Below are 26,981 nucleotides of genomic sequence, written 5' to 3'. Positions count from 1 at the left end.
CATGGACCTAAAGAGACTGATCCAAATATAACATTGTCCTATTATCAGGATAACAATCCCTTATTTCTTCTCTTTCGGAGCTCTTTTATCATTTAGCATGAAATAACAAGGACGGCGGTGTCTGTCTCCTGCTCCCTCCATCACTTCATCTTAGTTCTGTTGATAATTTGTGAGAGGGGAAAAGCAGACGATCCCTGGTGCTCTGAAAAAGTTGGCAGTCGTGGCCCCCATACATCAGCAGTAAAGCAGCCATGATATTGCAGAGACCATCGCCTCCCCACAGAGAGGCTGAGTGAAGCAGATGGATGGGGCATACGGGCAGCAGACACACCGAGTGCCAGCGGCTGACAGCAAACAACTCCACACCTCCGTGCCAGTATATCGCCATTATTATGTGACAACAGATGAATCCTCGGATCAGGAGAGTTCAGGGGCAGATCTGAGCAGGTGACACTAAGACCTCAGGTTATTCATAAGAAGGGGGACAGAACAGACGTTCATAGGCGGACATTGTAAATTATTATAATACAGGAATAATCCAGAAATCTACAGGAAGCATAAAGTATATGAAAACTTTAAAAGAAAGTTTCCTTGTGAATTAAAGGAACATTACAGGAATGACTTTATACTGTGACTGATTCAAGGCCAGAGGGGCAGAGCATGACAACAGAGAATACATGCCCCGCACTATTAGGAATTTCACCAAGCGAAGTACAGAGAGAGGTGGATTTACTATGTACATAAATTACATTACTTATCCTGTACTGCATTACATTCTGTATTACACTTCAGAGCTGTACTCCCTATTCTGCTTTGTACACCATGTACATACATTACATTACTTATCCTGTACGGCGTTACATCCTGTATTACACTCCAGAGCTGTACTCGCTATTCTGCTAGTAGGGGTCACTGTGTACATACATAACATTACTTATCCCGCACTAATCCTGAGTTATATCCTGTATTATACTCCAGAGCTGCACTCACTATTCTGCTGGTGGGGTCACTGCGTACATACATTACATTACTTATCCTTTATTGATCCTGAGTTACATCCTATATTGTACTTCAGAGCTGCACTCACTATTCTGCTAGTGGGGTCACTGTGTACATACATTACAGTACTTATTCTGTACTGATCCTGAGTAACATGCTGTATTATACTCCAGAGCTGCACTCACTATTCTGCTGGTTGGGTCACCATGTACATATATTATATTACTTATACTGATACTCCAGAGCTGCACTCACTACCTGTTACCATGCAGGACAGATGTAGTTGATGCTGAGTAAGACATTCCAAACATTGGTTTCTGAGTCCCCGATAAAGTCTCCAGCTCTTCCATTGCTCTGTTCTGTTTTATATTCTTTCTTTGCTTCCTAGACTTGGGGAATCAGTTCAGGACCATGGAGAGTTCTCTCAGGCTTGCTGGTGACCTGCTGGGCTCGGAGGATGAGGTCGAGAAATATATACAATATAATGTCTCCAGTATTGACTAGGACACAGGGGGACATGGGAAGGTGGAGGGAATGTAAATGGTTCTGGCTATTAGAGTTTAAATGAGAAAATTATTCTACCAATGAAACGTACAGAACATTGCTAAAAGCAGAGGAATGGCGAAAATAGAATGGCATTATCCTAAATATTCTGTTTAGCTTTAGCTGTAGTAGGACACATGTGAGAATAAAGCATCGGTGGGGCCTGGGACGGACCCCCATCATGTGCAAGAATTATTGGTGCTGCAGCACCCTACTGATATCTGTATCTCTTCAATTAGACTGTGAAATTGTGTCCCTGAGTCGCCTGCCAGCTCTTACTGTGAAGTGCATGCTCTATAATGGTGACGTCCATACCCATAGGCTTCCAGCAATTGCAAAACTACAACCCCCAGCACGCCTGGTTACAAAAACTACAACCCCCAACACGCTTTTGAGAGACTGTGGCAGAGCCTACTGTTAGGAGACTGTGGAAGAGCCTGCTGTTAGGAGACTGTGACAGAGCCTGCTGTTAGGAGACTGTGACAGAGCCTGCTGTTAGGAGACTGTGACAGAGCCTGCTGTTAGGAGACTGTGACAGAGCCTGCTGTTAGGAGACTGTGGCAGAGCCTGCTGTTAGGAGACTGTGGCAGAGCCTGCTGTTAGGAGACTGTGGCAGAGCCTGCTGTTAGGAGACTGTGACAGAGCCTGCTGTTAGGAAACTGTGGCATAGCCTGCTGTTAGGAGACTGTGACAGAGCCTGCTGTTAGGAGACTGTGACAGAGCCTGCTGTTAGGAGACTGTGGCAGAGCCTGCTGTTAGGAGACTGTGGCAGAGCCTGCTGTTAGGAGACTGTGGCAGAGCCTGCTGTTAGGAGACTGTGACAGAGCCTGCTGTTAGGAGACTGTGACAGAGCCTGCTGTTAGGAGACTGTGACAGAGCCTGCTGTTAGGAGAAATTGAGCTTTGTACTTGGTGCCACCAGAAGTAACCTGAAGATTCTGGGGCCCAGTGCAAAATCTCTAACAGGACTCCTAACTATAATGCTTAATTCTTTGATATACTTACCTCTTCATTTAGGGATGAGAGATTTTATGGGTCCTTTTCGGCTCCTGGACCCAGGTACAACTGTATCCCAGAAACCTCCTACAGTTATGCCCCTGATTTCAAACCTGCAGATCCACAAACAGGGAATACCCACTGAGTTCTGTATCGGCACCTATAGACACAGGAAAACTGACTAAGCTCTGAACCTGCGGCTCCACATGCAGGAAAAACCAACTGAACTCTGAACCTGAGCTCTGAACTGAGTTCTTTACCTGTATATTCACAATAAGGGAACACACACTGAGTCCTGAATCTACATCTCCAAAAGCAGTGAACACCCACTGAGCTCTGAACCTGTGGCTCCACAAGAGGGGAACATCCACTGAGCTCTGAACCTGCGGCTCCACAAGAAGGGAACATCCACTGAGCTCTGAACCTGCGGCTCCACAAGAAGGGAACACCCACTGAGCTCTGAACCTGCGGCTCCACAAGAAGGGAACATCCACTGAACTCTGAACCTGCAGCTCCACAAAAAGAGAACACTAGGTTCTGACCATGCAGCTTAACAAAAAGGGAAAACCTAATGAGTTCTGCAGTGGCACTTACACAAACCACTGTGTATGTACAATTTAAGCTTCACAAGCAGGGAAACCCCACTAAGCTCTGAGCCTGCAGCTACACAATTAGGCATGTGAGAAGGAATATCAGAAAAAAACTAAAATAGGTTGTCCAGGCAAAACTAACTTGTCCCCTATGCAAAGGATAGGGGACAAGTAAGAGATTGCGGGGGGTCTGACTACCATAACCCCCCTCCCCCGTATCAACCCCCACCTGTGTGAACGGCACGTGACCCATGGCTCTATTCATTCTTATGGAGTGGCCAGAGAGAGACGAGTACAGCACTCTACATAGGCGTCTACATAAGGATGAATAGAGTATTATATTCATAACAAAGGAGCCGGGGGTCCATACAGAGATCGACAGGGGGGCACAGAAGTTCGATCCCCACAATCTCTTACTTGTCCCCTATCCTTTTAGTTTTGCCTGTTCAACCTTTAATAGTTTAACAGTAAATGTGACCACCTCTTTTGTTGTCATGGTTTAATCGGGTTCTTTTTTTTTTTCTCTAAAGTACTGTTCCACCCTAACGGGTGTGGTTTACACTGCTGCTTTTCTTTTTCTTTATGTTAAATGTTTGGAAAATTTAATAAAATTGAGAATTTAAAAAACAAAAAAAATGTGACCACCTCAACCTTTCAAGGTACACATATTACAGTCCTAAGCGTCTACATGGGGGGGGGGATTTACGAAGAGTACGCTAGAGGCATACGTCAGGGAGAAGGTGCAGATTCGCCCCTTCCCCCTGGCGTATGCCTACCGTACACCCTGCTCTCCCGATGGGTAGGCTGGCGGAGCTTGTGGGGGCGTGATAAGATGGGGAGGAGGCGTGAACTCCTCCCGCGCCTCATTTATCATGATTTACATCTGCTCCCAGGTGTAAACCATGATCAGAATCTACACCTGCTGGGAGCTCTTGTACGCCGGGCGCAGATTCGGGCGCCCGGCCGGCAGGATTTACTATGAGACATGCGCCTCTTAGTGAATCCTGCTGTGAAAAGAGGGCGGGGCCTGATATAAGACTGGGGTACTTGTATGCCGGTCTTCGTAAATCCCCCCCTAAGTGTCTACTAAAATAAGCGTGATTGGGGTGCAATGGTGATCATGAACAATCCTTTTTGCCATCACCATGACTTGTAGGTGTAGGGCTAGGGCAGTGAACTTAATAATTTGCTCTAAGTATAAAACCTTCTGAAACAACCGTCTATGATATCAGTGATGTGGCGGTAGAGCGCCACCAGCTGGCCATACAGCACTGTGACTGGTCATTTAAGAACCATCAGATGTTCCGTTAATTTTTTTGGCTTCAGTCCTGCGGTGACTCATCCAACTTCTCCTGTAAACCGATATATTCATGCAAGATTAACAAGCAAGCCAGTCTTCTAAACATAAGAGCATCGCACGTAAATCTTTAATTCCAGATTAACGCTTCTGGATATTTTCTAAGAATAATATCTGTAAATAATAAAAGACAATAATGAAATTCCTTGAGGGCTCAGGTCGTGTTGCAGAAAGGGGAAGGAGTGCATAGAGGGGAGCGAGATGTGCAAGTCCGGAGGGAGGTGTGGAGCAAGAGAGAAGCGTGCCACAGCCCCTGCTGTCTCCGCATCTCACACTCGGCAGGTGGGGCCTAAACACTCACAAAACAATTTCACTCTCTTCGGGAATCTGTGAATAAATAATGCAGAATATATATGCATAAATAGGCGCGCTCCCAAACCCAGCACACAGCTCACATGTCCTCACCGCAACCTGATACATACAGGATACAGGGGAGCTCCAGCATAAGACACAGGATTCCCCATGACATTCAACAAACATTTCCAGATGGGCAAGAATGAAGTTAAATGCACAGGATTTACACACATTACAGCTTAACACAGACTGTGCACATGAATAATCACATCACATATGTGCTGCAAGATACCTAGATGGAAACTGAGATCATGTCACACATGAGATTAACACTTTATAACTATCAGAGTATTTGTATCATAGTTATATTCTTGTATATAGGAGTAGTATTACAGTAGTTATATTCTTGTATATAGGAGCAGTATTATAGTAGTTATATTCTTGTATATAGGAGGTAGTATTATAATAGTTATATTCTTGTATATAGGAACAGTATTATAGTAGTTATATTCCTGTATATAGGAGGCAGTATTATAGTAGTTATATTCTTGTATATAGGGAGCAGTATTATAGTAGTTATATTCTTGTATATAGGAGCAGTATTATAGTAGTTATATTCTTGTATATAGGAGTAGTATTACAGTAGTTATATTCTTGTATATAGGAGCAGTATTATAGTAGTTATATTCTTGTATATAGGAGTAGTATTACAGTAGTTATATTCTTGTATATAGGAGCAGTATTATAGTAGTTATATTCTTGTACATAAGGAGCAGTATTATAGTAGTTATATTCTTGTATATAGGAGCAGTATTATAGTAGTTATATTCTTGCATATAGGGGGCAGTATTATAGTAGTTATTGTCTTGTATATAGGGGGCAGTATTATAGTAGATACATTCTTGTATATAGGAGCTGTATTATAGTAGTTATTGTCTTGTATATAGGAGGCAGTATTATAGTAGATATAAGCAGTATTATAGTAGTTATATTCTTGTATATAGGAGTAGTATTACAGTAGTTATATTCTTGTATATAGGAGCAGTATTATAGTAGTTATATTCTTGTATATAAAAGCAGTATTATAGTAGTTATATTCTTGTACATAAGAAGCAGTATTATAGTAGTTATATTCTTGTATATAGGAGCAGTATTATAGTTGTTATATTCTTGTATATAGGAGCATTATTATAGTAGTTATATTCTTGCATATAGGGGGCAGTATTATAGTAGTTATATTCTTGTACATAGGGGCAGTATTATAGTAGTTATATTCTTGAATATAGGAGCAGTATTATAGTAGTTATATTCTTGTATATAGAAGCAGTATTATAGTAGTTATATTCTTGTACATAAGGAGCAGTATTATAGTAGTTATATTCTTGTATATAGGAGCAGTATTATAGCAGTTATATTCTTGTATATAGGAGCAGTATTATAGTAGTTATATTCTTGCATATAGGGGGCAGTATTATAGTAGTTATATTCTTGTACATAGGAGCAGTATTATAGTAGTTATATTCTTGTACATAGGAGCAGTATTATAGTAATTATATTCTTGTATATGGCAGCAGTATTATAGTAGTTATATTTCTGTATATAGAGAGCAGTATTATAGTAGTTATATTCTTGTATATAGGTGCAGTATTATAGTAGTTATATTCTTGTAAATAGGAGCATATGGGTGATCCAGGTCACAAATAACTATAACATGCCGGATCCTTAAAAACTATAGATGTGTATGGGGCAATAGATATCAATAGGTCCCCAATCTGTCCGCGATTGCTGCTCAGCAATTGCAAGCAGAATATGTGCATGTATGAAAGAAGTCAAAGGTCATCGGCTGATCATTGATATAGGTTCTGACCTATAATTGTCGGCCGCCGACGGAGCATCGCTATGTGTATCGCTACGCTGACGATTAGCAAAGAAGAATACATTACCTATCCAGGCTGCAGGGCTCCTCTTGCTCTGTGCTTCTCCCCGGGTGCCGCGCGCTCCAGTTTCATAGCGGCCTGTCTCAGCTGACAGGCCGCTCAGCCAATCATAAGCATCACTTGTTTACATTTATTTTCGAGCCTTCATCGGCCAGTGTAATAGTACCCTAAGAGACACGCAAAAGAAAACACTATACCAAAAAATACAGGCCCAGAAGAGAACTCTGTTTGCTGAAAAAAAATCTGCCTTTCCTGGATTCCTTTATTTCCGCCGTTTCCCTCCAGTATTTCTCCTGCAGCGGGCTCACAATAGATATCTGGATAGAGAGCGGTAGACGGATGGCGATGATTAGCTACTCCGCAGAATATTATTTCGCTCAGTATTATACACACATGGATAATAACACATAGGCCACATTTACATAGAGACGGTAAACACAATGTAACCTCCTCCCGCTGCCTAATGTCTTGTTTATTTATAGGGCGGATTAGCGCGGTTTGGAGCTGGTGGTTACCGCTTGCCTCCTCTCCTAGAAAATATCCAATTTCATCTTAAATTCCTCGGATGAATTTGCCACCACAGAAGCAAATTTCCCAGTCGAATAACTCTTTAATTAAAAAGGCATTTTCCGCTTCTCCTTTGCGGCCTCCCTTCCACCATTTTTCCTCCTCTCGCTTTACGTCCCCTTGTTTGAGTTCTGCTCTAACAAGCCTCCGTTGGCGTCGATGATTTTTCATTTACATATCCGCGGTGCACGTAATGATCTGTCGGACAGAGCGGCTTTACAATACTTAGAGTAAATGTGCTGCTGCAGAAATATCATTTCGAGAAAATAAAAAGCTTTCACGCCTACAAGGCGCGATTAATGGCAAAGCTCTTAAAAGTGGCTTCTCCTAATAGATTGTCCTTGTTTGCTGTTTTTATGTATAGACAGAAATTCTATGTGTTTCCCCTGTCTCTAGGACACTCGCACCTGGATGGAGAACGGCTGCAAGAAATCTGCAGAGAATGTCTAATAAGTTTACAAATTGACTCATTTATGCAGATGTTAGACCAGCCACAAAGCCATCCATTACCACACTAGAGACTTTGCCCAAGAGACTACTAATGTCAACTGCCCTAGTCTATTACACATATCTTATTGGCCACTACACTAACGGAGCCATGGGCCTGTGTTCCAAGTAGTATTGAATTTATATATTGCATAAGCCTTAGCTAGTGGAGAATGGTTAGGATTTTACATGTCCTAGCATGTTGTTATGATGACATTACATATTGTGATATAATTTTTCTATACTCATATCATTTAATGTTGCAGTACTGCCATGGCTGACAGGTTTCTTGTGAGCAGAACTGTAGAACTTAGTGGAAGAGTCAGTGGTTTAAAGTGACTCTGTACCCACAATCTGCCCACCCCAAATTGCTTGTACCTTCGGATAGCTGCTTTCAATCTAAGATCTGTCCTGGGGTCTGTTCGGCAGGTGATGCAGTTATTGTCCTAAAAAACAACTTTTAAACTTGCAGCCCTGTGCCCAACGGCCGGGGCTTAGATTGTGTATGCATTAGGCTGGCACACCCTCTCTGTCCCTCCTCCTCGCCCTCCTCATCATTAGGAATGCTCCAGGCATGGGCTGGATCGTTAAGGCACCTGTGCAATGTTCAGACAGGGGAAAATGTTCCAGTGGCATTCCTAATGATGAAGAGGGTGGGGAGGAGGGACAGAGAGGGTGCGCCAGCCTAATGCATACACAATCTAAGCCCCGGCTGTTGGGCACGGGGCTGCAAGTTTAAAAGTTGTTTTTTAGGACAGTAACTGCATCACCTGCTGAAACAGACCCCAGGACAGATCTTGGATTAAAAGCAGCTATCTGAAGGTACAAGTTGTTTGGAGGGGTCAGATTGTTGGTACAGAGTCGCTTTAAGTGCAGACATATGTGGTGTTTGTGAAGACAGAAAATAAAATCTGTGAGAGGAAATGTAGGCCAAAAGGACCTTGAAGTCCTTGACTAGGCCTCTCTGGCCTCTGGCCGAGCCTGGCAGCTGATCTGAAGAATATTTTTGGAAGTCTGCACCCCACAGTTGGGAATTGCAGTGCTGAACTTGTCTACCCCATAGTTAGGAATAGGGCACTTGAAAGAATCTGACTGGACCTCACCGTCAAGAGTATCTCACCCTATACTAAACAGGAAGTGCCCCAGTGGATTACTACCACCAACTACCACCAATGTCCTTAAGTGCAACTTTCTCTTCACTAGAGTCAGTTGCCGGAATATGGGAGGTTTGATGGATTTCCAGGCACTGGACTTTTATCTCCGTCCTCTAACCATCCAAATTGGGCTTCATCCCACACATTCCCCTAAGTTGAATTTCACAGCAGAGGTGATGACATCTTGGTTTGCATGTCAAGTTCTCTTGATCTGGTTTAGGAATGGCGGTGGTGTACATGATCCTGTACTCTCACTATAAACCCTGTCTTGATAACATTGGCACTGTATCTGAGTAGCGCAGATAAATTTACAGACTAAGGCTTTTGGAACATCTTTGTCACGGCAGCTGGTGGAGGGGTGGTCATGGATGGCACTGACCATTTTGAGGGATGGTGGACACCCCTTTTTCTGGAAATTAGGTTGGGTCATGGTTTTGGTGGTTACCACTTTCAGGAACCGGGGGTAGCAGAATATGGCATATTTGTCAACCCCAAGCTGGTGCAGTGCGACTGGGGATTATTCTGAGCCATCTGTGATCTCCCGACTATGGGAAATTGTTCCGTATATGTTTACATTGATGGTTTTATTTAAAAATTTTTTGCCGCGTTTATTCAATAAAGAGGCTGCTGTGGCCATTAGTTTCTATTGTTACATAGTGTCTGGTGTCACTATTAATGGATATGAGAGAAACAACAACAAAAAAAAAGGGTTGGGGGTTGGGTTGGGTAATACACCCCCCATAATCTGCAATACCCTTGGTCAAAGAACAGGTGGACGCCATTCGATGAATCTAACATATCTGCAAGTGGTGCAGCAGTGATATCCGGCCTCTCCTTTATGGCTGGGATAATCCTGAAGGTGTACGGATCAGTGACAGGTGCTGAGTGCTGCACTTTCCTCATAGGGATCTGTCTGTTTGGAGTTTGACGCGCTTCGCTTCAGCGCAGATCAAGGGCGCGTTACTATGGTGACAGCCACAGATGCCCTGCTCCACCTGAAGCGTTAAGCTCATCCAGAGCAGAAGAGCAAATTGGGACATGTGGGATCCTGGTAAAAGATAATCAGGGCCGGGACCCAGCTCTAAACCGCTTGAAATGTGAAATTAATCCACATCTAAAGCGACCACAGTCCGGTGCAGACCTGCGTACGTTTTTATCACAGGGCCTTGGGTGGATGTGTCTATCTGTTAATACTAATTGAAGCTGTGACTCTGGCGTCCTCGCCTCCGGGCACCCACTACCGGTGCGATTGTTGAGGCTACAAAATTGCGGTGACAAATCACGTAAATTAGTTTTGGTCTGATTCATGTGGGGCCAGGATGGTGTCAGGCTCAGAACAATCCAGCAATAGTGGGAACTGATTGATACAATGTAGGCTGCCGTGCTATGTCTGAGCCATACATACCATTGGCGTCTTCTTCTATGGCAGAAATTATTGGGCCCCTTTAGACACCGGGGCCCTGGTGTGACTGCTATCTCTGTGCCCCCTACATCTTTGTCTAGCCTTGTAGTATATGACTCTATTCTTATCCTAAAGAATAAAACTGATCTTGAATGCATGCTATCCTGAACTAACTGCTGGAACGTCTGCTGATCATGACAATGGGGCCCCTTGTGCCGAGAGAAAGCAGTAGTGCACATACTTTGCCAATACACTAATCAATTGGTACAAGACTGATCTGGTCTGGTACAGAGCTCAGCTATCTTCGGCAGTACCATGGGTGTTAGAGCATGTATGCTTTCTCTCTATCCACCAGGTAAACAAGAGACCTCCATTCTCGTGATCGTCAAGGGTCCTAGTGGTTGAACCTTCATCAATCAGACACCTATCACCTATTTTGTAGTTAAGTGGTACAATTTCATATTTTAAACATTGTATCAAGAAAAGGTCTGCATTTTCTAATTGTCTAATAAACATTAAGATCTCTGCTTGCAGTCTGAGGCTATGGTCACACATAGTAAGAGACCGGCCGTTGCGTGACCCGGCTGAGTCACGGAACGGACAGTCTCAGAAAAGATCTTTAGCGCTGCTGAGCGCCGCTCGCTCCATTGTGTGAACTGACAGGGTTTTTTGTGGCTGCTATTCACTGAAGTCCGCCTCTACATAAATCTCTGTAGCGCCGGAGCTGCGGGGGCATTTTGTAAGTCCGGCGTAAAAAACGCCGGACTTAATAAATGCCCCCCCTATGTGTATAAACTCTGAACGGGATTCCCTCAGCCTGCAACACTAAGTAAGTACCGCAGAAATCACGGTTGTTGTAACAACGGCCGTGATTTCTGCAGTACTTACGTAGTGTGGACAAAAAAACAGAAGGTGCAACAGCAACCGACAGGTGCAGGGGCTCACCGTGTATACTCCACCCAGCATAGACATGGTAAACACCTGCTCTGTAGATATTAAAAAGTGAGGATCTTAGCAAACTATTTGACCAAACAGAGTGTACCATGTCGCCACGTTAAGGCGTCCTCAGAGTCACGGTCCCTACTCTAGCATATTCACACTAGCAATGGCCTCTCCTGAGCTGAATAAGCCTACAAGTGGGCAGATAGGAGCCAAATGATCTCTTTTTATAGCAGCCTTGGGACATAGGTGGAGTGCAAGCCTACAGGAGGTAGTCACACACTCCACATTCAACAGAAAAAAAAAGAAAAAATTGGCAGCACATCTATGACTCTGTTCACACTGCAGGTTGCACGCTGCTTGTGACTTAAGTACAGACAAAAAAACAGAAGGTGCAACAGCAACAGACAGGTGCAGGGGCTCACTGTATATACACCTCCCAGCGTATACACAGGTGCTATAAAAAGAGATCATTTGGCTCCTATCTGCCCAGTTGTAGGCTTATTCAGCCCAGGAGAGGCCATTGCTAGTGTGAAAATGCTAGAGTAGGGACCATGTCTTGAGGATGCCTTAACGTGGCGACATGGTACACTCTTTTTGATCAAATAGTTTGCTAAGATCCTCACTTTTTCAATATCTACAGAGCAGGTGTTTGCCGTGTGTACACTGGGAGGAGCATATATGGTGAGCCCCTGCACCTGTCGGTTGCTGTTGCACCTTCTGTTTTTCTGTCTGTACTTAAGCCACAAGCGGCGTGCAACCCGCAGTGTGAACAGAGTCATAGATGTGCTGCCAATTTTTTCATTTTTTCTTAAAGGGGTTATCCAGTGTGGGGGCACTTTTTGGGGGGTACCGGGGAGGAGGTGGCTGAAATAAAAGACGTCCACTCACCTCCCCGGTTCCAGCGGCGGGTCACTCATCGCGGCGGTGAGTGGACGTCTTTTATTTCAGCCACCTCCTCCCCGGTCCCCCCCAGAAAGTGCCCCCATTCTGGAGCACCCCTTTAATTTTTTAATATTTTTTTTCTACTTACGTAGTGTGAACATAGACTGAGAATGGAAACATTCCTGTTTAAATCCCTTGATCATCAGGATGCAATGAAGATAAGATTTCAGCACGTTGATGCAGTAAATAACGTATCTGTTCATAGATAGCACGCAGTGAAAACTAGAAAGTAGCAAAATGTTGCCAAATTTTGAAAATGCGTTGATTTGTGTATGTTGAGTGCAATTTTGTACTGTGCAGCATAGTCCAGTCATATCGGAAGCTGCATTCATAATTCTTCTGGCTGACGCACACAGTGTAGCACAGTGAGCAGGACCAGCTGCTTTGCGCAAAAATCTGCAACTTTTTGCAGATGAACATTGGGCATGGGATTCATAATCTCTCCCCCCCCCCCATTAAAAATACATTATATCTGCACAGGAACTGTATATAGAGCTGCATCATTAGTTATGCTTAATGCATTATAGCGGTAAAAGTATTGGTTGCAACAGCGATCGTGCCCTGTGTCTATGTGTCAGCAGTAACATTGTAGCCAGTAGGATAATGGATGAAATATAGACAATGTCATTGATCCCTAATGTACAGTACTCACCCAGTGTTACACCAACAGACTTGAAAACACTGGATGCAAACAACATGTGTTACAATAATAGACAACTGTGTTCTTACACACACACATGGATACAACATAAGAGCTGACATAGGTTACAGCTGTACCACATATCCCTGATACATTGATTGTGGTTGGTAAATTCCCCAGGGAGCGCATACTCAGGTGCTGTTATTGTCTGGGACCTGAGACCACTTAATACTCATCTTCTCCTCAGGGAAGGCTGAACTCTGGGATCAGGGTCTTCTCACCAGAAGCCATTTGTCAGCACTTCTCTGCCAGTATAGAAAGGTCTCTATTTTTAATTTTCCCTTATGTTGAATTTTTCATTGACAAGAAAAGCATTCAAGGGCACCTGTCACTAAATCACAGGGGAGTACAGTGTGTCACTGGCTTTACCGAATATTCATGAAGCGGCAACCTATCACATGTGACACCACCGAGATATGGAGAGCAGGTTCTGCCTCCTATAAATCCTGCATTATCAGCAGATAGAATATAACTAATATAATACTACTCCTACATACATGAATATAACTACTATAATACTGCCCCTATGTACAAGAATATATCTACTATAATACTGCTCCTATATACAAAAATATAACTACTATAGTTCTACGGGAGGTCTTGTGACATTCCATGGCCTCCCTTCCCTGCAGGTGCACGCTTTGCAGGGGTGGCGGTCGTTGACCGACACGTTGGTGAGTTAGCGTAGGGACCCGTGTGAACCAGGGGACCTGCACGTGGTACACGGGGCTATTATGGTTTGATCAAATTATATACAGACTCCCTGACGGTTTTTAAAATAGGCCTAGCGGCACTAGTGTCAGCCATATGTGGGATGTGTGGCCGCTCCTCACTCTCCATGTTGTGTTTTACAGTTCTCCCTTTTCTGAGCAGCTGGCACTCCCCCTTAAGACCCACATGATCCAAATTGGCAGGATATACCTGTGCTCACATGTCAGTACCTCATGTCTTTCCCATTCTGTTTGCAGCAGCATTGGTGAGCGCAATACCACATTCATACTTGTGTTGTTTGGGGGCAGCCTTCCCCGCTGGTGGTGCCGGCCGGGTTTTGGGGGGGCATTTTGGGTTTGGTCCTGTGACATTGGGGTTGCAGGGCTGTTCCATGGCCTCCCTTCTCTGCACGTGCATGCTTTGCAGGCGTGGTGGTCGCGTAGGGACCACGTTGGTGAGTTAGCGTAGGGACCCGTGTGAACCAGAGGACCTGCACGTGGTACACGGGGCTATTATGGTTTGATCAAATTATATACCGACACCCTGACGGTTTTTAAAATAGTCCTAGCGGCACTAGTGTCAGCCATGTGTGGGATGTGTGGCTGCTCCTCTCTCTCCATGTCGTGTATAACTACTATAATACTGCCCCTATGTACAAGACTATAACTACTATAATATGTGTGGAGAAGAAACACGTAGTAGCACTTACCTGTAGTAATCAGCTGGCGTCTTTATTTATGTCCATGAAAGCGGGGAGGTAGTAGGTGCAGACGCGTCCTGGGACAGCCGTTTCAGGGACACATCCCCTTTGTCGACCAGGTGCTCAAAGGAGCACCTGGTCGACAAAGGGGGTTGCCCAGGATGCGTCTGCACCTAACCTCTACACCTCCCCGCTCCATGTGAACTAAATAAAGACAAGTAATGCTGCATACCCTGGGTGAGTGCTCCTTCGTATATCTACCTACAAACATAACTACTATAATACTGCTCCTATGTAAAAAAAAATATAACTACTATAATACAAGAATATAACTACTATTTTACTGCTACTATATACAAGAATATAACTACTATAATACTGCCCCCTATGTACAAGTATATAACTACTATAATACTACTCCTATATACAAGAATATAACTATATAACTATAATACTGCCCCTATACACTGGTGCTGATCAGTGATCTATATGACATTTTGCATATGTCGGTATGTATGCCTGTACACCGTCTCCCATATAGCGCAGTTTTGCCGTTTCATATGACACATTCGGCTCATGTTCACTGGATGAGGAGCTATGAATTCTGTAGACTCATTAGGATGACGGCAGGCAGGGGTCAGCAGAGATAAAAATGCTAATATATATTTCACATTTACTCGGTAAAATTAAGCCGCTACCTATGAATTTAATTGGATTAATTTGAGGGCGTCCTTGATGGGTTTTGGTTTAGACTCCAAGTACGGAAATGGCAGCAAGGACAAAATGAATATAAATGATGTTAATGGTTTTTCATTTTATCCTTTCAAGGAAGGATCCGACGTTTCTGCTATTTACAAGTCACTTGTAGGAAATTACCGTCTGTTTGCTGATATTAGACCTGGCTCTTAAAGTGAACTAAAGCTGAAATTTCCACACCTGCGGCAGCCGTCTATTACCAGGAGCCATGTTTTCATGAGAGTAAGGATTTTATATGCTACGCATACATGGCACTACTATGTGGGCACTTTATGTAGCATATTACACTGAATATTTCATTATTATATGTACACTGTGTGTAAAATGACTATACAGGTGCTTAATATGACACTGTTAATTTCATTATTATTTAGCCACTACAGTATACACTACAGCGTGGACAGGTAATGTATTAAAAATTTTTAAGGCAAGGGCTGAACGAACATCGCTAATGATGACTGTGCAGCCCTTGCTAAACGATAATCGAGCTGTGTAACAGGCTCGGTAAGTGTGCGCCAATCTAGCAGATCAGCACTCGTTTACATTATAATAAGACCCTAAGGCGGTATTGTGTCGGCACAGCATGGTACTGTATATGGGTACTACAATTACACTAGTATATAGCGACATGGAGAGAAAAGAGCTGCTGCACATCACACCTATGGCTGACACTAATGCCTCTAGGCTATGTTTAAAAACCAACGCCAGGATGTTGGTATATAATTTGATCAAACCATATTGCCCCATATACCATGTGCCGGTCTCCTCTTTCACATGGGTTCCTACGTTAACTCCACACTGTGTCAGTCAGCGACTGCTAACCCAGCAAAGCATGCTCAAACAGGGAAGGAATGCCACAGAATGGCCCTGCAACCCCAATGTCACAGGACCAAACCCAAAATGCCCCCCCCCCAAAACACTAGTATATAGGCTTTGTAAGGTAGTCTTATGTGAACTGACTATGGTATATAGGTGGTAAAATGACACTACCATATGGTCACTATGTAGCAGTAGATTTCCTGCCATCATGGTAAGACAGGCTGGAAGAAGGCCAAGGCTCCTCTCCTCCTTGCTGTGCCATTTCTTTGCAGGATAAGCTGTAGTTTTTAGTGATACCATGTGATTTTTTGATCACTTTTCCATTCTAGCATCAAACCTATCAGAGGAGTGCTGATGGGGTGACAAAGGGATCCCACTTAATCTGAGGCCCCTTAGATGGCCCAGGCACTATTGACTTCTTTATCTAAAGGGTGAAATAGATAGGATCTGAGTATGTGTAGGGGCAGGAGTAAGGCCCCCTATTTAAAGGTGTATTGGCAGTCACCAAGGGTTTAAGAATGAAATAATTCAAGAATTAGCAGTCTCATAAAAGTTAAAAAGCAGTTCTTGTACTTGGGAAGAAGTGCTCTACCAGATATCAGTATCTAAGAGTATTGGAGTCACATCCCTTTAAGTGTTATCAGCATAATAAGTATAGATGTTCCCACTTACATCACTAAATGGTCACATGACCTCTCATTAAGAGAGTAAAAATATTAAGTTTTGCTTGTAATATAAGGAATTCAGATTTATACAGTGTGTGAAGTGGCCGAGACCCGTCCATTATAGCCAGTGGCTGGGACTGCGGAGACATTCCAATTACCTTCTTACAAATTGCCCGTACTCTGACTTCATACATAATCGCCACTTTACCATCAGCCGCTCGACTCGATTTTGCAGAAATATACACTCGGAAAAATCTTTTTGGAAGGTGCTTTTAAAACATGATTTTTTTTCCCCTCCTCAAAGCTGCTTTATAATTCAGTCGTAATCCTTTAATTCTGGAGCCCCTGCCAAATTCCCTGCTTGTTTTACGAAACCGTAATGGGCGTTGGGCACTGCCACGACTCGTACAGGATTTTTATTACCGCACTTTCAGACTATACATTTCCAGGTTCACGTTTTCTTAACTATTTAAAGTGCTTTCAATGAAAAAAAAAATGGCTGGAACTTCCAATCACTACAGCGAACCAGGACATCAAAAGCCTATAGTGCAAGGTTAATGTGCAATGATAATGTGCATAAATCAGTAGTACATGTAAACGCATTAAGTGTTATAATATGCGGGAAAAGTTATAGGGAAACTATCAGCAGGTTTGTACGTACGAACCTGCTGTTGTATACCTGTTACCACAGAGCTGCTCATTCTCGTGACTCTCTTCTTATGTTTCTCTGTTGCGCCATTAAGAAAGAATTTGTTCAGAAAGACATATGCTAATTAGTCTGTTCGGTGCACTAGGAACCCCTCAGTGCACCCCTCCCCCCGCCTGTTGGATTGTACGTCCACACTCACCTACTTATGTATAATTGTGGTTTCCCACCACGGGTGTTCTTTCTCTTTCACACCTGTCGCAAAAGTTTCCTCTCTAGGTTAAGTGGTGATGTAGCTATTTTATAATTTCACCACAAGATGTCAGTGTTTCATATGTAGGCTCTTTTGTATTGCACAGCTTTAGATAATGAAGGGTTACTGTCTCCTATGTATAATGTACTTTTTTTGTTTAATGAAGATGCTCTTTCTTCCTAAAGTTATCACTTTTCTCCTTTCTCTTTGCACATGTTCCTTTTCACCACTCACAGGGTCTCTCACATACCCCTGTAGGAATTTACTTGGTGGGAGGAAGTGTAGCTTCAGTCTGACTTGTGAAAGGAGAACACACATATCAAGAACCCTTGTCTCGGACAATCCAGTCGAGTCTAAGACACGTGTATGCAGAAGCAACTAGAGACTCTCAGTTCTTTTAGTCTATCTACTATGTCTACTATGCAGTGCTATACACTAAAGAGGGAGAAAAGTCGGGGATAATCCTAGCCCACGGGTACAAGTACTTCTCACTCTTAAGTGTTTTCTCAAAGTTCCGACAGAGCACAAGTACTAAATTGGGTTAGGTCTCCTTTGAAAAACACCTCTTTGACAAAGCTGCTCTACTCTAAACTCTCCAAGCACCGCTACAACTACCTCTACTATCTCCCATCTCGGCAAATATCTCTGCAGCACAAACTAACTTGAGCACTAAAGTCTGTGTCCAGATGATCTATTTGCTGCCAAAGTGTTGTATATTATTCAAAGACAACACGTACATATCAACGGGTTAATATGTACAAACCTGCTGATATCTTACCTTTAAGAAGTTTCCAAAATTTTTGCTTCTATTGCTACATAAATGAGCACTTTCAGTAAACATCCACAGGGCAGGGAGAAAACATAAGTGAACCTTAATGAACCCCTTGGATTTCTGCATCGATTACTAATAAAAAGGTAGTCTGTTTGTCCACACTACAGTTTGGTCAATTGGTGGTCAATGCAGAAATGTTGAAAATTCCAAAGGATCCACTTTTTCTCCCTTTGTTGTGGATGTTTACTCAAGGTGCTTAATAAGAGACACCACGGAAAGAGTGCAGATTTTTGTCCTTATTGTGGTGTACACCAGGCGTAAGCCCCAGATCGTCTGAAGGGTGGGCAGGGAGAGTGTGACAAGGCAGGGTCGAGGTGTGGCCTTCTTCCATACCTAATTTATAATCATGTCATGAACATCATGTATCCGGCTCTGCTAGCTGCAATTGCACGGCTGAGTGATTGCCAATTCAGACAGTCAGTGACTGGGGCAGTGTCCCTTCCCAGTGACTGATTGGCTATGCAGGCAATCACTCAGCCACTCAGCAGAGCTGTGGGTCACCTGCGGCCAGGGGCGGGACCCCGCAGCGGCTATACAATGCAGAAGGATGGGTATGTTGACATGGTTTATTATTATCCGCTCCCCTGCCTGTCTGTTTTTCCTCCCTCACGTGGGAATTCTCCTTTAATGTGTGAGAAAGGATTGGGGCTTGTTTTCTTAGAATATGTTAATAAGAATTATATATATACCTGTATGTGTATATATGATTATTTATGTATATTTATATGATTCGTGCTCAGTTAGATGAATGTCCATTGTCTCTGTGTGTATATAGTAATGGATGGAGCATCCTTCTGCGCTCTATGATTATAAATATAAATGGTATAAATTATACGTGTTATCCCAGCGGTTCATACATCACAATATACTGTAAGCTTTCACTGTTAGCGCTGAATATTGAGCGCACAATTAGTAAATAAATGTTATTTTAATCCACTACACAATCCCATACAGGAAAGAAAATAAGTCATATATCTAGAATAATAAGGATGTGGGGACCTGCAGTCATTTCTTTATTGCTTCAATGTACCTTGTTATAGATCACCACCGTCTTGTGTATGCAGCTCCTATGCAGGTAAGCATAATATAGTGATCCTACCGTAACCCATACTCCTTCCCGCTCTGCTTGTTAACCCTTTTAATGAAACCCTAAATATATCATTTATATACTGTGTGAATTAAATTTTCTTTGATATGGACACATTATTATACATTCAGGTTATAGCTACGTTCGCATAAGGAATCTTTTGTATTAATCACGGCCGATGTTGCAAATAGATATTTTGCATAGAGGCCAGAGGGAATCCCGGCCAGAGTGTATACACATAGTATGCACTCTGGCCGAGATTGCAAAACATGTCAGTTTTGTGCGGCCTCTATTCATTGAATAGTGGCCACACAGACCTGTAAGTTCACACAATGTAGAGTGCGGCTCTGGCCGCACTCTCCATTGTGTGCAATGGTGAATTGGGGTGCGGGCACACATGGATGCGCCTGCATCCCAGTTAAATAGAGATTAAGTTTATTGGGACACCGGCCGTTCTGTGACTTGACCAGGTTACAGAATGGCCGGTGTCTTATGTAGTGTGAACCCAGCCTATATGTCCAGGAAAATATTCCCAGATTTTGAGCCTTTAAAATAAAAAAAAATCTTCATAGGAGTTTTTGAAAATAATTTTTGTCTTTATTTTTTTATCATTTGCTTACTTCTTTCAGTTTTTTTCCCTTCATTTTTCCTTTCTGTCTGGGGGAGTTTGGAATAACAGGATCTATGTCCTCACATCATTCTTCTATATAGGAATCACAAATTATCATGATCCATTAGGAGATCCATGGATATTTGTGGGGCATCAGGAGATGAAAAGAAAATATGTTTATTGGTCATCTAGGGGATAACCCTAGACTCCAGGATGAGACTATGACTACAGAGGGCTTGTTTGTAGTCTGTTACTATGGCAACCTAGCTCTGCACAGTAGCTACATACACAACTGTGCGTCACTGGCTGCAGATTAGGGAACCACTTTGCGGCTATGAACAGAGTAGATGAAAATCTTTATTTTTTATTGTTTTTAGTTAGTTCTCCTTGGAAATACATCATCAGACTGTCTAGAAGAGCAGACAGGAGAAGGCATAAGATCCATCAACTTTACGACACTTTAAAGCAGTAAAAAGGAAATGTTTCCACTGGTTTAAGGACAATGGCGGCTTCAATTAACTTTGCAACGTAAACTTTAAGTGCCCTGTCCATCCATCTTTCAGCTTTTCCAGCCCAGTTTACTGCCCGGGCCAAGTCATTACCCACATCTGATTGCCCTGTAATAAGCGACATTGTCTGTGGTGCATCGGGGCACGAGGCTGAGGTTATGATCTGCCTATAAACCAAACCACGAAGACGAAACTGTAAGATTAAGTTAATCATTTCATATACCATTGTCATCGTAAAGCACCGAGATTCACCCAAACAGAGAAGCTCAAGTGATTTCTGCTTTTTTTAAGACGACCATTGAAGGCACTTCACCATAGTCAGCCATTTTCCAATGCAAAAAAAGCAAAAACTTGATGGGTCTTGTTCTGCATGTTTATTTAGGTATATGAAAAACTTTGGGAATTCCCCCTTTAAACTTAAAGTTATGAAGGTAAATAGAGTGCAAAGCTGTGGTCCTTTATAGGAAGTGGTCAGGACAGGGGAAGAAGCACCAAGACTGGAGCTATATAGGGACTTTGGTCCTGACATATCACATGGCCAACTGCATTACAGCTAATACAAATCAATGTGGCTGCATTGTGATACACAGATTGTTGCTACTGTGAAACAACAGAGGTTCGGTTTTCTAGTGGTTGTTAGATCATAGTCACTGCAACCAACCATAAGAACACAGCCATGTTCACTTTATCTGCAGTGAAGAAAGTGCAACACTATCTACTATCACTGTGAGATGTGCATCATGACCAAAGTCTCTATGTAGCCCTAGAGAACCTGTAACCTCCATTTTGATCAGTTTTCTATGGGTCACTGTCTTTATAACTTTCAAAATCTAAATCAGCAGCAGATGTGATATAAAACAAGTTTGCAATTTACATTAATACATATATATATATATATATATATATTGTAGGGATCTTCCCGGGGGATGGTGTGTTAGGACACAGTTCAGGCAGCAAACTTGGACTTAAAAACAGCTTTGGTGTTTATTTGTAGCATAAACGGTCCAGCAACATAAATACAGCAACACCGTGCATTGATAATAAAACAAAACAAAAAGGTCTTGCCCGTCTGGGCACTTACTAACACAGGTCACCTATCTGTCACTTCCATAGGCGGTATCGTGGAGTGTGAATAGGCCCCAGCGGTGATATAACTCCTTGCTCCCAGGAAACACAGCATGCAAGCTGTTCACCCTGGCTGAGAGCAATCCCCTGTAGCACTGTGGAGCTTTTAAGTTGTTGCAGGCTAATCAGGGCACACCTGATTGCAACAACCGAACTGGATCGGGGGGGAAGGGAATGGCAGGTCCCACTACCAACCTACCCACCATTCCAGTAAATCCGGCCCGGAAAATGTAAAGAACAACTCAGCAGCATAATACTGCTGAGTAAGAGATCTTTCCCGGATTTACCATCTCACCGTACGCAGTAGCCTGGGTGAGATGTACCTCCCCTCGAACACTTTACCTGTGACATGTCCACATATCCCCCCCCTCTTTTTCAGACCGGAGGGCTGAGCATTTTGTCCCCACAGACAGTGTACCCTTGATAGGGCGTCCGCATTTGCCTGTAACTTTCCTGGCCTGTGTTCCACGGTAAAATTAAAGTTTTGGAGGGACAGAAACCATCTAGTCACCCTCGCATTTTTCTCTTTATTAACCTTCATCCATGTTAGGGGGGCATGGTCGGTCACTAACTTGAACTTTCTGCCTAGCAAGTAATACCTCAGGGACTCTAGGGCCCATTTCACTGCCAGACATTCTCGCTCCACAATGGCGTAGTTTTTTTCGGCCGGGGATAGCTTCCTGCTTAAGTACATCACTGGGTGCTCCTCGCCATTCACGACCTGTGAGAGAACGGCGCCTAACCCTGTATTAGAGGCGTCTGTCTGGACCAGAAACTCTTGCCTAAAGTCAGGGGTAACTAGTACAGGTTGTTGACACAAGGCAGATTTAAGGCTTTGAAAAGCCTTCTCGGCCTCTGGAGTCCATGTCACCATTGCGGACTTACCTCCCTTTGTCAGGTCAGTTAGCGGGGCTGCAACTGTGGCAAAGTTTGGCACAAACCTACGGTAATAACCCGTAATACCCAGGAAAGCTCTGACCTGTTTCTTTGTGAGGGGTTGAGGCCAATTCTGTATTGCCTCGATTTTATTTAGCTGTGGTTTGATTAACCCCCTCCCAATAATGTAGCCCAAGTATTTGGCCTCCTCTAAGGCTAGTGCACACTTCTCTGCATTGATAGTTAACCCTGCATCACTTATGGCCTCTAACACCGCCTGGACTTTACAGAGGTGACTTTCCCAATCAGGGCTAAAAATGACCACATCATCGAGGTAGGCAGCGGAGTAATCACGATGTGGTCGCAGAATCAAGTCCATCAACCTCTGAAAAGTGGCAGGGGCTCCATGTAACCCGAATGGCATCACTACATATTGGAAGAGCCCATCAGGGGTGGAGAATGCAGTCTTCTCTCTAGCCTCAGGAGTGAGGGGGATCTGCCAGTAGCCTTTTGTGAGATCGAGGGTGGTTATGTACCTGGCATTACCCATTCTTTCAATCAACTCATCTACCCTGGGCATGGGGTAGGCATCGAACTTGGAGATCTCATTTAACTTTCTAAAATCATTACAGAACCTCCAAGTTCCATTGGGCTTTGGGATTAGCACAATCGGGCTGGACCATTCGCTCTGGGACACCTCAATGACTCCTAGGTCAAGCATACGTTTTACCTCGGCTGACACCGCCTCCCTCCGTGCTTCTGGTATCCTATAGGGCTTAAGGTTCACCCTGCTTCTAGGCTCAGTTTCAATGTGATGGTGAATGAGATGCGTACGCCCTGGAAGGTCAGAAAACTTGTCTTTATTTTTCTGCAAAAACTCTTTAGTCTCCTGCTTCTGTGACACTGATAGAGTATCACCAATCTTGACCGGAGGGATTGGTTGTGACAAATTATTAATAGAGTTTGTCGCCACCAAGGATTCCCTGTCTTTCCAGGGTTTGATCAAGTTTATGTGATAAACTTGAAAAGGCTTCCTTCTACCTGGTTGGTGTACCTTGTAGTTTACCTCACTGATTTTTTCTACAATTTCATAGGGACCTTGCCACTTTGCTAAGAATTTACTTTCTACAGTGGGAACAAGAATGAGTACCCGGTCACCTGGGCTAAATGTCCTGATTCTCGCAGAACGATTGTAAATTCTGCTTTGGCTCTCTTGCGCCCTCTGGAGGTGTTCCCTTACTAGGGGCATTACAGTGGCTATACGGTCCTGCATTTGTGCTACATGCTCTATAACACTCTTGTATGGGGTGGACTCACTTTCCCATGTCTCTTTCGCTATATCCAACAAACCCCTAGGGTGACGACCATAGACCAACTCGAAGGGAGAGAACCCTGTGGACGCTTGGGGTACTTCCCTAATAGAAAACATCAGGTAAGGTAGTAAGTGATCCCAATCCCGACCATCTTTTTCCACCACTTTCTTTAACATATGTTTTAGGGTTTTATTAAACCTCTCCACTAATCCATCTGTCTGGGGATGATATACAGAGGTACGTAGGTGTGAGATTTTAAACAGTTTGCATACATCCTTCATCACCTTTGACATAAACGGGGTACCTTGGTCGGTCAAGATCTCCTTGGGGATCCCCACCCTGGAAAACATATAAAACAATTCACGCGCAATTGTTTTGGATGCAGTGTTTCTTAAGGGGACAGCCTCAGGATAGCGGGTTGCGTAGTCTAAGACCACCAAAATGTACTGGTGTCCCCTTGCCGACTTTACAATGGGACCCACTAAGTCCATTGCAATGCGGTCAAAAGGTACCTCTATGATGGGGAGCGAAACCAACGGACTGCGGAAATGCGACACTGGGGCGCTAAGCTGACATGTGGGGCACGACTCACAGTATTTTTTTATGTCAGCATAAATCGCAGGCCAATAGAACCTCTGGAGGACTCTCTCCTGCGTTTTATCGGTCCCCAAGTGGCCCCCAAGGACATGATTATGGGCCATGTCGAGTACCTGACGCCGGTACGACTTAGGCACCAGAAGCTGTTCCACAACCTCATCATTAATTTTAGTGACTCTATAGTAGAGATCGTTAGTCACAGAAAAATGTGGAAACTTTTTCTCAGCTTCTGGTTCCTGAGGTACCCCATTCATAACAGTGACCTGCTCTCTAGCATTTTTGAGAGTGGGGTCCTGTAATTGTGCAGAACCAAAATTATCCCTAGACACCTCTAAGTCTGGAACATTCTGCTCAGTGGGAGGAGCCTCTTCCTCACCAGCCAGGACCTGCAAAGGAAAAGCATCATTTTCATCCTGTACATTTTTATCATTTACCGTGGGTAATGCAATAGACTTAGGGGTCTCCTCACTCCTTTCAGGGGATTGTTGTTTTCCCCATAGAGCCCAGAACAATGGAAAATCACGCCCCAATATCACATTATGCATAAGGTTTTTAACCACACCCACTTCATATTGTACAGCGCCTAGTTCAGTCCCGACATTAGCCAGTACTATAGGGTAAACCTTTGTATCACCATGTATGCATACCACACTCATATGTCTTTTTGGCACAAAGTCCCCAGTCACCAGGCTAGCATGCACCAAGGTGACAAGGCTTCCTGAGTCCAGCAACGCCTTAACAGGGAAGTTATTGACAGTAATGTGGCAGACTTGCGGTTCAGTCTCTAGTCCAGTGACCGCAACAAAAGACGGTTCCGCAAATAGCGACTGACGCCGGCTAGCGTCACACTCCATGGGCTCAGTGGTAAGAGGGCAATGGGCAGACACATGTCCCGTCTCATGGCATCTCCAGCACTGGATAGGGCCTGGTCTCCTTGGCAAGGAGTCCTTTTTAGGGCCACTTAGCCACCTGGGACCATCACCAGTCTTTTGCCCTTGAGACACCTCCTGAGCGCTCTTCCCTCTATCAGCACCCCTCCACACTCCCCCAATAGATGGAAGTCTCTTACCAGCCGATGGCACAGATCTGGCACTCCGTGGAGGTGAAGGTGCTGCAGGAACATCACGGAGGTAGTCCTCGGTCGCCTGGAACCTCTCCACAAGGCTGACGAGTTCGTCGGCACTCCTAGGGTCACCTTGTCCTACCCAGCGTTGTAGATCAGCAGGAAGTGCACGGAGGTAGCGATCCATCACGACCCTCTCTAGGATCTGGGCAGGAGTAGAGGTGTCTGGCTCCAACCATTTTCTTGCCAAATGGATCAGGTCGTACATCTGGGACCTCGCTGACTTGTCCAGACTGTAGCTCCAGTTGCGGACCCTCCGGGCACGGACAGCAGCAGTGACTCCTAGTCGGGCGAGTATCTCTGCTTTTAGCCGAGGATAGTCTTTGACCTCTTGCTCACTGAGGTCATAATAGGCCTTTTGAGGTTCGCCTGTTAAATAAGGCGCAATCACTTCTGCCCACTCAGTGGAGGGTAACTTCTCTCTCTCAGCCACCCGCTCAAAGACAGTTAAGTAGGCCTCAATATCATCATCAGCAGTCATCTTTTGCAGCGCACGCTGCACGGCTCTTTTCCCAGACAAAGTCTCTGGCGCGGCTGCGGCCACCAGCTGGGGATTAGCACCTGCAGACGCCTCCTGCTTTGCTATTAGGTGCTCAATAAGTCTCTGTTGTGCAGCCATTGTCTGTTCATGGCGCAGGTTAGCGTCTGTCAGAGCCTGTTGTTGCTGCAAACTCACTTGCATTAACTGCTTCATCATCTCCTCCATGTTGCTTGGCTGTTTTTGGAGTGAAGCAGCAGCCTTCACCCAGGACATACGCAGCTGTAGCCAAGTTGATGCACACCGTTGCCCCTAGCAACCGTTTTGCCCGCTCCGCAGCACCAATTGTAGGGATCTTCCCGGGGGATGGTGTGTTAGGACACAGTTCAGGCAGCAAACTTGGACTTAAAAACAGCTTTGGTGTTTATTTGTAGCATAAACGGTCCAGCAACATAAATACAGCAACACCGTGCATTGATAATAAAACAAAACAAAAAGGTCTTGCCCGTCTGGGCACTTACTAACACAGGTCACCTATCTGTCACTTCCATAGGCGGTATCGTGGAGTGTGAATAGGCCCCAGCGGTGATATAACTCCTTGCTCCCAGGAAACACAGCATGCAAGCTGTTCACCCTGGCTGAGAGCAATCCCCTGTAGCACTGTGGAGCTTTTAAGTTGTTGCAGGCTAATCAGGGCACACCTGATTGCAACAACCGAACTGGATCGGGGGGGAAGGGAATGGCAGGTCCCACTACCAACCTACCCACCATTCCAGTAAATCCGGCCCGGAAAATGTAAAGAACAACTCAGCAGCATAATACTGCTGAGTAAGAGATCTTTCCCGGATTTACCATCTCACCGTACGCAGTAGCCTGGGTGAGATGTACCTCCCCTCGAACACTTTACCTGTGACATGTCCACAATATATATATATATATATATATATATATACACACTCACCAGCCACTTTAT

At 44.1% G+C, this 26,981-nt stretch overlaps 1 protein-coding gene across 1 annotated transcript; it reads right to left on the bottom strand.

Annotated features, from left to right (window-relative positions):
* Positions 1-23,872: 23,872 nt before the first annotated feature.
* Positions 23,873-26,006, bottom strand: LOC138798790 (zinc finger protein 444-like). The gene is made up of 2 exons (XM_069979384.1): positions 25,477-26,006; positions 23,873-24,149 (listed from the first exon to the last, which is right to left on the bottom strand). Exons 1-2 carry the CDS (start codon positions 25,736-25,738, stop codon positions 24,124-24,126), a joined length of 288 nt encoding a protein of 95 aa, XP_069835485.1. The 5' UTR covers positions 25,739-26,006; the 3' UTR covers positions 23,873-24,123.
* Positions 26,007-26,981: the final 975 nt, after the last annotated feature.

Source organism: Dendropsophus ebraccatus, chromosome 8, assembly GCF_027789765.1.
Source record: "Dendropsophus ebraccatus isolate aDenEbr1 chromosome 8, aDenEbr1.pat, whole genome shotgun sequence".
Classification (NCBI taxonomy): domain Eukaryota; kingdom Metazoa; phylum Chordata; class Amphibia; order Anura; family Hylidae; genus Dendropsophus; species Dendropsophus ebraccatus.
The sequence above is the reverse complement of the archived record's forward strand: the minus strand, read 5'-3'. Positions and strand labels throughout refer to the sequence as shown.

Excerpts from the sequence above, each read along its gene's own strand:
- LOC138798790 (XM_069979384.1), bottom strand. The coding sequence starts at position 25,738 with ATGTACGACCTGATCCATTTGGCAAGAAAATGGTTGGAGCCAGACACC. Across the intron at positions 24,150-25,476 it reads CAGATCTGTGCCATCGGCTG|GGTGGGGATCCCCAAGGAGA; the intron begins GTAAGAGACTTC and ends TATGTTTTCCAG.